The sequence below is a fragment of the Lissotriton helveticus genome, chromosome 4_1 (genome assembly GCF_964261635.1).
Source record: "Lissotriton helveticus chromosome 4_1, aLisHel1.1, whole genome shotgun sequence".
Lineage (NCBI taxonomy): Eukaryota > Metazoa > Chordata > Amphibia > Caudata > Salamandridae > Lissotriton > Lissotriton helveticus.
Window position 1 is genome coordinate 979,504,923 of NC_136063.1, and position 12,735 is coordinate 979,517,657.

At 40.9% G+C, this 12,735-nt stretch overlaps 1 protein-coding gene across 2 annotated transcripts in view; it reads left to right on the plus strand.

Annotated features, from left to right (window-relative positions):
• Positions 1-12,735, plus strand: part of AFG3L2 (AFG3 like matrix AAA peptidase subunit 2) — a 217,583-nt gene that overhangs the window by 164,944 nt on the left and 39,904 nt on the right. For both annotated transcript variants that reach the window (XM_078687596.1, XM_078687597.1), the window contains one exon: positions 12,032-12,232. In XM_078687596.1, the coding sequence (XP_078543722.1) occupies positions 12,032-12,232 (201 nt within the window). The remainder of the gene's footprint in view (positions 1-12,031; positions 12,233-12,735) is intronic.

A 12,735-nucleotide genomic window follows, 5' to 3' on the forward strand; every position in this document is an offset into this window, starting at 1 on the left:
GTATGGGAGGATCATTTCAGATCTTTGTATGCCCAAGTCACCACAGACACCTCTGGTGACCAGGAAGATTCGGTGGCAGGTATGACCCCTGCGCCATTTCCTGAAACGGATAAATTTACCCTGGCAGAGGTTGGGGCAGCTACCGCTAGACTCGCTGCAGAAAAAGCCCCAGGGTAGGACAAACTCCCCGGCGACTTATTTAAAAATGAACCGATGGTCTGGGTTCCCTACCTACAAGTCTTATTCAATGCAATTCTTGGAGGAATGATGGTCCCTGCTACTTGGCTGGGGGCGGAGATTGTCCCCATCTTCAAGAAGGGTTCACCTCTGCTCCCAGTTAACTACAGGCCCATCAGTCTAATCGACGTCCCCCAAAAGATCTTTGCTAGGCTGATCTTGGATCGCCTCTTAGAATGGATGCTAGACAACTCAGTTCTGAGCCCCTATCAAGCTGGGTTCAGGAACAAAGTATCCACTATAGATCAAATTTTTCGTCTTACCATCTTGTTCTGGAAAACGGTACAGTTGGAGGGTGGCAGCCTCTATACTGTATTCGTTGACCTACGAGCAGCCTTTGATCTTGTACCTCGTAGGAAACTTTGGTCAGTGCTCTCGGGCCTGGGGGTCCCGCAACACCTCCTAAACATGGTTGTAAGATTACACACTGACAACTATGCCCAGGTCAGATGTGTCAGGGAGGGAACATTGTCCAACAGATTCCCCGTTGGCAGGGGGGTAAGGCAGGGTTGTGTGCTTGCACCGACCCAGTTCTGCCTCTATGTCAACGGGGTAATCGCCCACCTGAATGGGGTTGAAAATAGCGATGCCCCTAAACTCTGAGGCAGCAGGGTGCCGGCAATTATGTTTGCAGACGACACCCTGCTGCTCTCCAAGTCGCCAATGGGGATACAGCGAGTTCTCAATGGTTTCGAGGCATTTTGTAAAGATCATGGCCTCGAGATCAATGCATTGAAGACTAAATATATGGTCTTCAATCCACCACCTAAAACTCGATCCAATCCTTACATTGGCGCCAATAGGCTTGAGAGGGTCCGAACTTTCGAGTACTTGGGGATTACTCTAAATGAAAAAATGTTGTGGGGGCACCAAAGGGAGAAGTCACAGCTAAAACTGGCCCAAATATCAGGCGGAATCATCAAGCTTGTCACAAAAAATAAATCTTCTTCCAAGCCGGTTGGTCCCCCACTAGATATCTATAGAGCACAGGCTAGGGGTGCTGTTATGTATGGAAGTGAACTCTGGGGCTACACCTGCAATCAAGAGCTAGTAGCAACAGAGAATAAATTCATCAGACATCTCCTATCACTTCCCCCTAGCACCCCCCTGTTGCCAATGAGACTGGACTTGGGCTTGAGACCCCTTGACGAGGATATGGGACTACGGCCCTTAACATTTTGGCGCAGGATATGGAGTGTACCTGAGCTAGTTAACTACAGGCAAGAACTCCAAGAAATTCTTACTTTACCAAATGTTGGGAAAATTCCCTGGTTAAAATACATAAAGACAGAATTAGAGAAACTGGGTTTATCTACTTTATGGTCTGATCCATTGTGATCATGTTCCCGGGTTTCGCAGAAACAGCTTATTAAATATTACCGGGAAAGCAAATTTGCTACACATCTGCAAAGAACAGGCCTAGGTACTTTAACGATATCATTCCTAAATATTAAGGACATTTACAGGTTTGAAACTGCTCTAGATGTTATTTATCCAACTACCATTAGGAAATTGTACCTCCAATGGAGGTATGGCAGTTTGCCAATACGGGCCTATACCTGTAAATGGGCTGAATCTTCCTCGACCCATTGCCCAGCCTGCAAATCTGAACAGGAAACTGATTTGCATATACTTTTTTTTGCAAAGCATACGCGCAGGATAGGAGGAAATGGATTGTCCCAGTGTGTAAATACCTAGGGTTCTCCCACTGCTTGCATGCTTATAGGGTCTTGAAGACCGATCTGTCTGGGCATTTAGTTTTTGCTTTAGCTAAATACTTGGGGATATTTTGGGACAAGAGAAGACATTTTTTAGCTGGAGATGTGTGACATTTGGTAAAATATAACTTTATAAAAATGATAATGTTTGTACACTAAAAGTTTTATATGCTCCATGTTTTACTATACTCAACATTTTAACATTTTTAACTCTATTGTCTTGTAATGTAAGTACCTGTATCTTTTATGGCATTTGTTGCCGAAATAAAGATTTTTGATGATGATGATGATGAATAAGGCTTGGGGTTTTATTTTACACAGTGCTCTCTAACAGAAAGGCTTTCTCCGATGCACAACATTCAAAAACACAAATAGATGTATATGATTATATGCAAGCAATAATAACACACTTGGTAAATGCAACAGTTAAATGCATGAATAATACCATGTATAAACAAGCAGCAAATAATATGGGATAAGACTCAAGAAGATATAATGGGATGTCCTGCAAGAGATCAGAAAGAGATATATATATATATATGCACTAGATACATCAAAATATTATTTTGGATGTGCACCTCACTCAGTCACACATCACAATGAAAACCCCTCAAATGACCACAGCCACTGGAACCACGCATCACAATGGCAATAGTCAGAAACAAATCACCTCACCCAATCGTTCACTCGACATACTTGTCAATTCTCGCTGGGGGGCCCGTCCACAGCTGGCTTGGCCTCTCGACCGGGACTCAAGTTCCGTTTGTCTTACAGCAGTACATTTACTCTGTAAGTGAGCACCCAAACTCCGCTGTCAACAAACCCTAGCTTTAAAGTCTCAAAGCTCACACATGAAGGTTCGAGAAACTTTCCCCCTGCGCCAAAGGAGTCTTACTAGGACTGACCAGCTTCCAAGCAAGCATTCCATGGCAGGAAGGAGTTCCCACGTTCCCTCTACAATCTCGCATAATCCAGCCTTTATCTTGACGAAGCTCACAAAAGCCTTCCAGAGTACATTAAACAATCTCTCACAAAAACAATCCTTGAACGTGATTAACCCAAACAACTTGCCAGCTTGGCTATACGCGCAGATAAAGATCAAGCCAGGCAGAGTCAGAATTCAGGATGACATGAGGTCATGTCAAAGCCAATAGTAAGAACTTCATAATACTTCCAATGTACAACACAATGCACATTTGTGCACCACTGCTTTTAGCATCACATACTTCATCTCTCAATGTACAACACAGAGCACATTTGTGTACCACTGCTTATAGCACCACATATTTCACCTCTCAATGTACAACACAGAGCACATTTGTGCACTACTGCTCATAACAATGCACTTCGAGACCAAAAAGTACAATCCACACCTCACTCTCTCTCTCTCATGCTTTCAAATGCATATCCCACACGTTCTGTTCTTGGCAAGGCTGTTCTACTCCATGACCGCTCCCACTGAGAGGCTACAAGATTACAAGAAATAAACCTTTAGGAAAAGCAAGGCATATGCAGGATGCTGTACATTCAGGCTAGGATAAAATAACACACCAAAGTCAATTAAAATAATGGCAGTCAAAGGTCATCACAGGTTGTCAGACCATGAGAGTGCCTCTAGCACTACATAGTATTGTGAAGGCACTTGGTGATTTGAAGCACAAGGAGACCCCAGGCAGCTGCTCAAGAAATTGAAAACCTGCTGAACGTAAACAAGAGAGACAGGGGAAGTTCCTTACTGCCATTACAAGTGAGACTGATTTCCCCTAAAGCCTGCCTTGAACTGTTGGAGCTTGAGGGTGACTTCAGATACCATCTGCTGCTTTGGAAGTGTACTGTGTTGAACATATCATTTGAACCCCTAGGGCTTGCATATTCTCCTGCTTTGTCCTTACTTGTCCTGTATTTAGTAAGCATTGTCCCCACAGGTGTTCGACTATTAGAAACTCTGATAAAGTGACCTGTGTCCTCTGCGGTACAGACTCCACCCCTTTTTGTATCATCTCTGGTATCTGGATGTACTGGCATCCTGACCAGCCACTGCTGTTGGGCACTGCAAGTGACTACTGTACTAGAGGGACTGCAATAACTGTACCAAGACACCAGACACCACTAACTAGATCCCTGGTACCACCAGAGCTGTGCCCGCTTCAAGGAACGATGGGCACTTTTGTTAGTTTGGAACATTTGTATCATTGCTCTAGCTTTGAAGAATAACCCTGTGCAACCTTTCCTTCCTATTGGTATGTTAGTTGTTTTATAGTGCATAGCAGCTAGGCGTGATAAAACTGTTTGGGGTCAGAACTTTGGCCTAGAGGGTCATGGAGACGTCTGTCCGCACTGTGCAGCTTAATTTTATTTCCAGTATATGTTAAAGTACTTTTCTTTGATAAAGTAAAGCTCTAAATGGACAATGATTTTATTAGCTGGTATTCCAATGTAAATTGTATTCTGAACATCTATCCCACCTCATCTCTTTTAGTAAGCCTTGGACCTTTCTGTCTTGCTAACCTGAGATTCAAGTGCTGGGGAAGAACATTTGATTGTTCTGGTTTCGGTCCAATAATACTGTGGCCTCAGGGCACCAGTGGACTCTAATTGATGCGGCTAGAGCCCAGTAACTCATGATTACCCTGGTGCCTCAGGAAACGAATCGTCACACTTTATCTAGGAGTGTGGACTCCATTAGTGCATTGTGATTAATGGAGAGTGCTGAATACATTCAAGAATATTTTCTATTTGTGTCATTTGTTTAATGCTTTTCCCATTTTTCTTTTAGCGTGTGCAGGATTTTTTCCTGTCCTCAGTGCTTTGTGTGACCGGCATTTTCTCAATACAATTGTGTAGAATAGCAATCTACCCTGTTTTTTTGGGGTCCTAGATATTATGTCACATTAGTTCTACCTCAATAGAAATTGCCTATGATTGCTGGCAAACCATTCAAAAGAATGTTGTCACTTGTGACTTTTCAGTGGGTCCCGTCCTGCATAAGTGTTTCCTTTCCTCTGCCACCCAAGACACACCAATCATTTGTGACCAACAGCTCTCATCCAATTTGGTGTTTCCACCCATAAGGCAGTAGGCATAGTTTTGAGTTCCAAATGTGTCACTCAATCCTAACTAAAGTGGTATTTTTTTATCTGTATCACTTTGCCAGTAGTCTAAATGAAACCTCTTCTTCCTCAACTGTTCATGCCTTTCGGAGAAGTTTTAATTTCCCATTTGTTGACATTGATTCATATTGGGGTTGGCAATGCGACTGATGGGATTGTTGATATCATGCTAACCTTTGGAATTAACTCAACCTGCTCTTTATTGAAGAGGCCCAAATAGGACAAACTTGTCTGGGTTTGCTTGCGTTCCCATCAGGGGTGGACATGGTCTGGCAATTTATGCTGGACCATCCTTTTAGAGCACAACAAAGCCTTACGGCTAGAGCGGCTGACTTTGAAGGTGGGGAACCGGGTTCGAGTCTTGGCAACAACGCTAAACATCCTGTGATTCTCGGCAAGTCACTTAATTTCCCTGTGCCTAACAAAAATTAATGTGTCCATCTGTAATGAAACTGGTGCTCATGTAAAGCGCTCTGATACCCGGTTTCTCGGGTCTAGTTAACGTTTTATAAAACTCAAAAAATAAATTGAAAAATGTAAAAGTAAAACTGATTTGACTATGGCTGGTCTCCGCAGTGGCATAGTGGTCAAAAGAAAAGATGGACTAGAAGTGACCCAAGTAATTCCCAGTGTCTAAAAATAAACCAAGCCTTCTCCTCATCACTGGACAGAAGGCATGAATTATGCCACATGTTGTGGGTTTGTTCTTTTGCCGGTCATAATCAATAGGGTTAAGAAAACTACTTTAAATATTTTACCATTAGAATCTTTCCCAGCAAAAGAGGCCTTGTTATCTTGTAGCAGTCACTCAGTCGTTTTTACAATGACTCGCTTGAATGGCTAAACAGGGTTAAGGACAAAATAACGTCACCATATTGGCCTTAGATAGAACAGTTTAACATTTCAAACTTGAGGTGTAGTACTTTGGCAACAATATACTTTGATACAACAACAGGGAGTGGGAGAGAAGGATATCTTGAAATCCTAGAGCTACCCAAACGCTCTCATGACACACTAAATTTCAGTTGAATGTATTAGACTAATTAGAAAAATCCAGTTCTTCCAGGGGTCTCCCAGCCTACAGAACTTGGAGTGCTGTAGTAGCTGTGGGTTTGTTATATGAAAATAATTTTTATTATATCCGACAGATGCTTCTTGTAAAACAAAAGTTAGCCCAATAGCTGTGTCACAGAACGTGGCATTCAAAATGCCATTGTGATCAGTTAATATGTATCTACATGGATTTTAAAGAAGGCGAATATCATTGATTGAGGAGGTATGGCTATTACTGAGGGATATTCAGATCAAAAGTGTCTTTTCTATCGATTTTCAAGATTTTCTCTGTGCTATAGTGCAGCCTATATGAGCCACACAGCCTGACTAAGCTTGTCTACGTTCACTCTGTAATCTACTACTAGCCCTCTTAACTTCAGGGCCTGCTCTCTGCGCTGTGTCCAGAAATGCAAGGGCACTTGACTTCAACCCTGTTAGTTCTTCTTTTAATGGACATGGTGGGGAAAGTGTGCCACACATCCTTGGTCCCCCTGGTGACACCCAGCATACCTCAGAAAGATGAGGGCCTCCAGTCAGTGCAAGGGTTGGAGGTAGAGCAAGAATAGTCGCACACTCTAGGGGCATGCTTTTATCCCTTGCTAGGCCAGGCAATAGTTTCATCGCCCCCACAGCAACACCCATACCACACTGCACTGCTTGCTGCGCCTTGACTGCCATCTCAGTGAGTCTCTGATTCGGTTTCACTCTTCTCATTCTTCCAAATAATTTAATAAACCAAAACAGTATCGATGTTTTAATGACTTTATACAAATAGTCTTTTTGATGGTGGTCAGTGAGCATAACTGTTCTGGGTTAATTTGCATTTCATAGGCACATAACTCCTCAATAGTGTTCGTATTCAGATATTTAGATTATTGGTTTAATCATTACTGTGTTTATGAAGATCTAGATATCCAGTAAGACATTGTGCATGGAAGAAGAACATTTAACATTCCCCCAACCCATCATACGTATGGGGCTGTTCTCTGGGGATGGTTAACGCTGAACCCCACTTGCCTTTCATATCCTTTGCCCCTCTTCGATTCTGCAGGAATTAGCCCTTTATATCACAACTTTATTCACAAGTTCCAAAAATGTTTTGACTTTTCATTTCAGCCAGTTTGTAGGAACTGTTGCCATAGTAAGATCATTTCCTTGCAACCTTAGCAAAACAACCATGCTCTCTCTTTAGGCATGTATTTGCCTCTGGACTGCCACCATCTCACTTATTAAGTCCATAGTGCAATCTAGTTTGATTATGTGTCACATTTGAATAGCATTCCTGCAGCCTAGAGAACAGCATATTATAAATAATGGTTGTAGCCATATTGTGGGCTGATAATGTCTTCTCTCACATTTTAGTGATCTTGCTTTGTTGTCTGTCTTGATAAACCGTGCTGTTACCCTGGAACTATAGCCACACACTTTCTCGATGTTGTGTTGCAACATATTCCTAATAATCAAACCTGTAGTCAATGAACCACCTTTATCCACCCTGTTTTCCATGAGTTCTTCCTCAACCACAGGGACAGAGTAGAATCTAAATCCCCAGTGTTTAGCCTTTCCTCTAGTTTATCTCACCTACAGATTAGTGTTTTGTGTTCCCCATTTGTGCGCAAGTGGCCCCTTCTTATCACCGCATTGAAAGTCTCCCATTCATGTCTGTTGCTGGCAGGAGCTAGAGCAGAATCACACTGGGTGATGGGCTAATGAAGATAATGGCTTGCATGAAATTTTTTGGGCCAAATCATTGCCAAATAAGATGCCAGTCTAAATGTGTGCAGTTTAAGGAGAAGCCTGCCCAAAATGTTTCTTTCCTGCTGACTGTAAGCCTAATTCCACAGGCAGTCATTGTACATAGCAGTTTCACCCTTGCCTGATCCTTAAAGACTTTGAGGGCATGCCTGTTTAGCAGTCCCTCCACTGTAGAAAAAGGCCACAGGCACTGATATGACTGATGTTGCAAAAGGATGCAAGACTAAAACGCCTGAGGTGAGCCATTTATCTCCAAAGCTGATACTTCAAGGTGGTACACTGAGGCAGTCTTATCACTTCATATTTACTTTCAAGGTTCTTCCACTTTGATGCAGTAATACATCCAGGACATTTGGTAGAATGTCTGACATTCTGCAGACTTTTCCTTATATATACGACTTTTGTACCTCCATTTAGGAGGAATTAAAATTCCATTTTTGTGTCTAACAGGTGACCTCTGTAAATCTCCTGTTTATAATGTACAAGAATTATCTGGGAAACACATCGATTTATATACAAATTGTTGAAATGCTTTTTATAAAGTGAGTTTTAGGATGAAAGATATCTTAATTTAACCGGTAGCTGCAGGCAGTCAATCCATTTTTATATCTCTGTCTGTAAAAGGTCAAATGTCATATTTGATCTTGGAAACTCCACCAGTTGTGAACTCCTTGACGAGGTGTGGTGTAGGAATATTCTCAACATGAAACTTTCACTAACTCAGTCTTGGGGGCCTGCCGATTCCTGTGTGTCTCGAGTGTCCAATGGTGTTAAAGTTCATTGCCTAGCACAATTTGCAAATTTACAGGAAGTGAAATGTGAGCCTACTGGAATCTGTAAGTAGTGTGGTGTGACAATGAATGAAAAATCCAACTAGATTTCCAATAATCACACATCCTTGAGTTGGATGCTTGAGTTCCCTCTAAACTAAGAAAAGCATTTTCTTATTGAATGCCAAGCTCCGATCAATTGACCTAAAACTTCTTAACTTCAATGCGCCTTTTGCCTGTCTCAAGACGTGTCTAAACCGATTGTTTCCTTGCAAATTTAAATAATTGTGTTGAGGCTGGGAAAGTGTCAACCTTGGAATCCCACTCCAGGAAAAGTGCGACCTACACCTGTCATTAAAGATCCTATACTGCCTTCCTTGGAGTTGTTGTTCACATCCACTCTATTGTGGCTGCCATCAAACTTTGCTCATAATAGGATATAAATGCCCCAAATTTTACCAAGCAAGCAAAGGAACTGATCCTAACTTCCACTAGGGGATTTTCAGAGAGATTCTTCTTTTGCAATTTTTTTTTACTGCACAACTTTCACATATATTTGCTAGAACGCGATAGGACCTGATGGGGCACTTTTTAAATATTCCAATGTGTATCTTTGCTTTTGATAGTGTACAGTGTTCCTATAGGTCTGCCATGTACAAATAGTAACTACATACATTGATGCATCCAAAATTTATAAGATGTGCCAAGCACACCTGTTCTTCATCAATGTGCTACGTTTTCATCTACCTCAAAGAAAAGAATCAGAAAATAATGCATTTGTTGGCACAGTTTACCCAAGAAGGCTCTAATAAACCAAAGGTTATGCTGACCACGCTGATTATGTGATTTCAAATGGCCTATCGTGTTGCATCTCATCATTCTGTACTTCCAATTTTCATGGTGCTTTTCAGTCCTATGCACTGACTATCATCTTGGAAGGGGCTGGATGGATAACAATAAATACTTATCTCACCATCTTATGTCATACATGTAAGTTATACCAATGTTACAGACTTAGTGTCAGACAGTAATCACGATAACCTCTGAGAAGTAATATTTGTATCTATATTTATCACATTGTAATAAGGTGATTACCATATTACTTGAACTACGTGGTAATTGACTGGATTTCAGGACCTGCACAGTCACACAAACATCAACTTGTGACCAAGAGCCTGTCATTGATTTTGGGGTGCTGACATACGTCGCTCTGCTGGAAAGCTGGGGCTGTGATTTAGGCCTCACTTTTACAACAATACTATGGATAAGGACTCCAGAGCACACAGACTACATGTTTGATGGGGGCAAGCATAGACTACCAGCCAATCCCACATACAGTTTATTCTCCCTACTACCCCATCACTTGGAACTTCCGGATCAGTATCGGAGAGACAGTGCTGCACACCTTGAAGAACCTCACAGAGTTGAGGGAAAAGTATGCAAGGCTCTGCCCAAATTACTTAATTGGTGATCTGTTCCTACTTCTCGAGATCATAAAGTTATCCGGTCTTTTCCAGCTGAGGTAGCTCAGCTGAGAAGGCATTTTGTGGAGATTCAATATATGAGTTTCTCTACGCTTAGTTGTTCTCTTGAAATGCATTCCAAAGGACACAACAATAGGAGTTGGAATTTGTAACCAAGCCCATTTGGTGCAAGAGCGTCAGTTTTGTTGCCATATTTTGTCAACGCCTGCCTAGAAAATAAGTCCAAATATTTATGAGAGAAGTGAAGGGGAACCTCTACATTAACATTTTTTGGAATGTCAGCAATGCTAGCTTCCACTTGAAGGACTTAAAATTGACCCAGTGGAGATTGGCCATAGTACCATGGTCCTATATTGCCTAGCTTGGACTTGGGCTTGGCTTTTTCAGGTTATCATTTATTTGGGGTTTTAAGGTGAAAGTTCTCATTAAACAATTGCTGCCATTGGGGGGTAAAGGAAAACACTAATTTGTGTGCAAATATTTTCATAATTCATCTTTTGTTTTTATGGAAGCACTTATAAAAATAGTTACATTTGACCTCACTAAACAACAAAAAATGAAGGCAACTTAAATTGATGATCTTGAGTTGTTGCCTTTGCAAAAAAAATGTACATTCTTTCAATTACTTCAACAATCCGTCCAGTGCAGCTAGTGTTGGAAATCCGACACATCTCGCATCACTAAATGGAATTACACAAGGTCTATTCTTGCCAAAACCAAGCAAAGAATATGTTCAATTCTTAGGATCATACTTAGCTTACAAAATCATTCTCTGTTATTTTTGTGTATTTCAAAAACAATCCTTGGGCCCTTATTTAGTTGTAACTTCGGCATTAAGGCTGTTTAAGAACCTTTTTTTAGAGCAGCATTTTCAATTGTCTTTGCATTTAACTAAATCAGAGCATCGTCTTTTGTCTCACCGTTATTGAATTTAACTGAATTGTTTTATCCACTTGCTTTAAAATATTCCCATGCATTTAGTTTGACCACCTTCTGCTAAAGTTCTGCATACCCACTTCTGAACATAGGATCCTGAGTCAGATCCAGTTTAAGATTGTGTGTAAGTGGCAGGTTAACCCTGAGGCAAGCCTAAAGTCATCTCTACAATTTATGATAATGAAAAAGCATTAATCTAATGTTAATATTAGGCCGCCATTTTGCATTCCTTAGGGCCAAGTGTCAATTGATAAAGAGTTAAACCAGCTTCCTAGTTTAACTAAGAGATAGTGCAGGGGAAACGGAACTATGCCTAATTAAACGGCACTGACAGAAGAAATTCAGTGAAACCGATAAGTATAGATTTAAACAAGGTGTCAAGAAATTGAGTGTAAAAGGTACTTATTACTTTATCTTAGCCACAGGCACCATCATTCATGCAAATGCCAAGAAACTGTGTATCTAGCCCCAAGGACCATTGGTAATTGCGTGCGATCTTAAGCTTTTATAACTCCGCAATAGCAACTCAAACTAACAATTGTTATTGCTTCTCTTAACCAGCAGTTATATACTAAAAAAGTGATGCAAATCTAATTTCTAAAAAAAAAAAGTGAAAACGTGTTAATTGTCTTGTAGAAAACCAAGAGCCCTAAAAGGTATCTTAAATAGAGGTTTCTGTCTTTGTATGCATCCCCATAACCAAGGGAACTATCTTACTTTGAGATTTGTCCTCAACTTTCCTGGCATTTTTTCTTGTTTTCCATTTTGGACAGCTAGTCATATTTAGCCCATGTAGGTTGAAATATTCTATAGGAAAGTAACATTGTTGATTAATTAGCTTGCACTTTTAAACTAAGTTTTTGTAGTTTCAATATAAAGATCTACACACATTTTGTGATAATGTCATATGAATTTTGAATTTACTCACTTTATGTACTTTTCATATGTCTGTGTTTATGTGCCTTCAGGTATCAATTATTCCACGTGGCAAGGGATTGGGCTATGCACAGTATTTACCAAGAGAACAGTATCTTTACACCAAAGAGCAGCTGCTCGATCGGATGTGCATGACTTTGGGGGGGCGAGTTTCAGAACAAATTTTCTTTGGTAAAATCACAACAGGCGCCCAAGATGATCTAAAAAAAGTAACCCAAAGCGCTTATGCACAGGTAAGCATGTTTGTATGACTGCAGATATAAGTCTTCCCTTTTCTTTGAATGTAAGGTTCAAGAGTTAGTGTGCCCTGTGGAAAAACTCTTAGACGCCAATGAGCAGCAAGCTCTAGTGGTATTATTTTAGTACAGTTTCTGTAAATGTAATTCTGTGTAGGTTTTATCAGCACAAACATTTCTAGTACTCCTCCGTATTTGTAGTAGAAATATATCGTACAAGTCTAAGGACGTATTCCTTTTTAACGTTGCCGCCGAGAGTTTTTCCTCACCAGGTGGATTCTTTCACTGTTGGGGGTTGGTTATAACGCGTATTACTTTAGTCTCATCCTTTAAGTGAAGGTATGGGTTATATGGCAATTAGTGTTCATTCATTACTTTTATTTACACTTCTTCCTGAACATTTGCTATTGGATGTGTACTTCTTCCTACAGATTTCTCACCATATGATTATCCATCAGGTGCCAGGTTGGATACGGAATATTCCCCGCCCCTCTAACCCA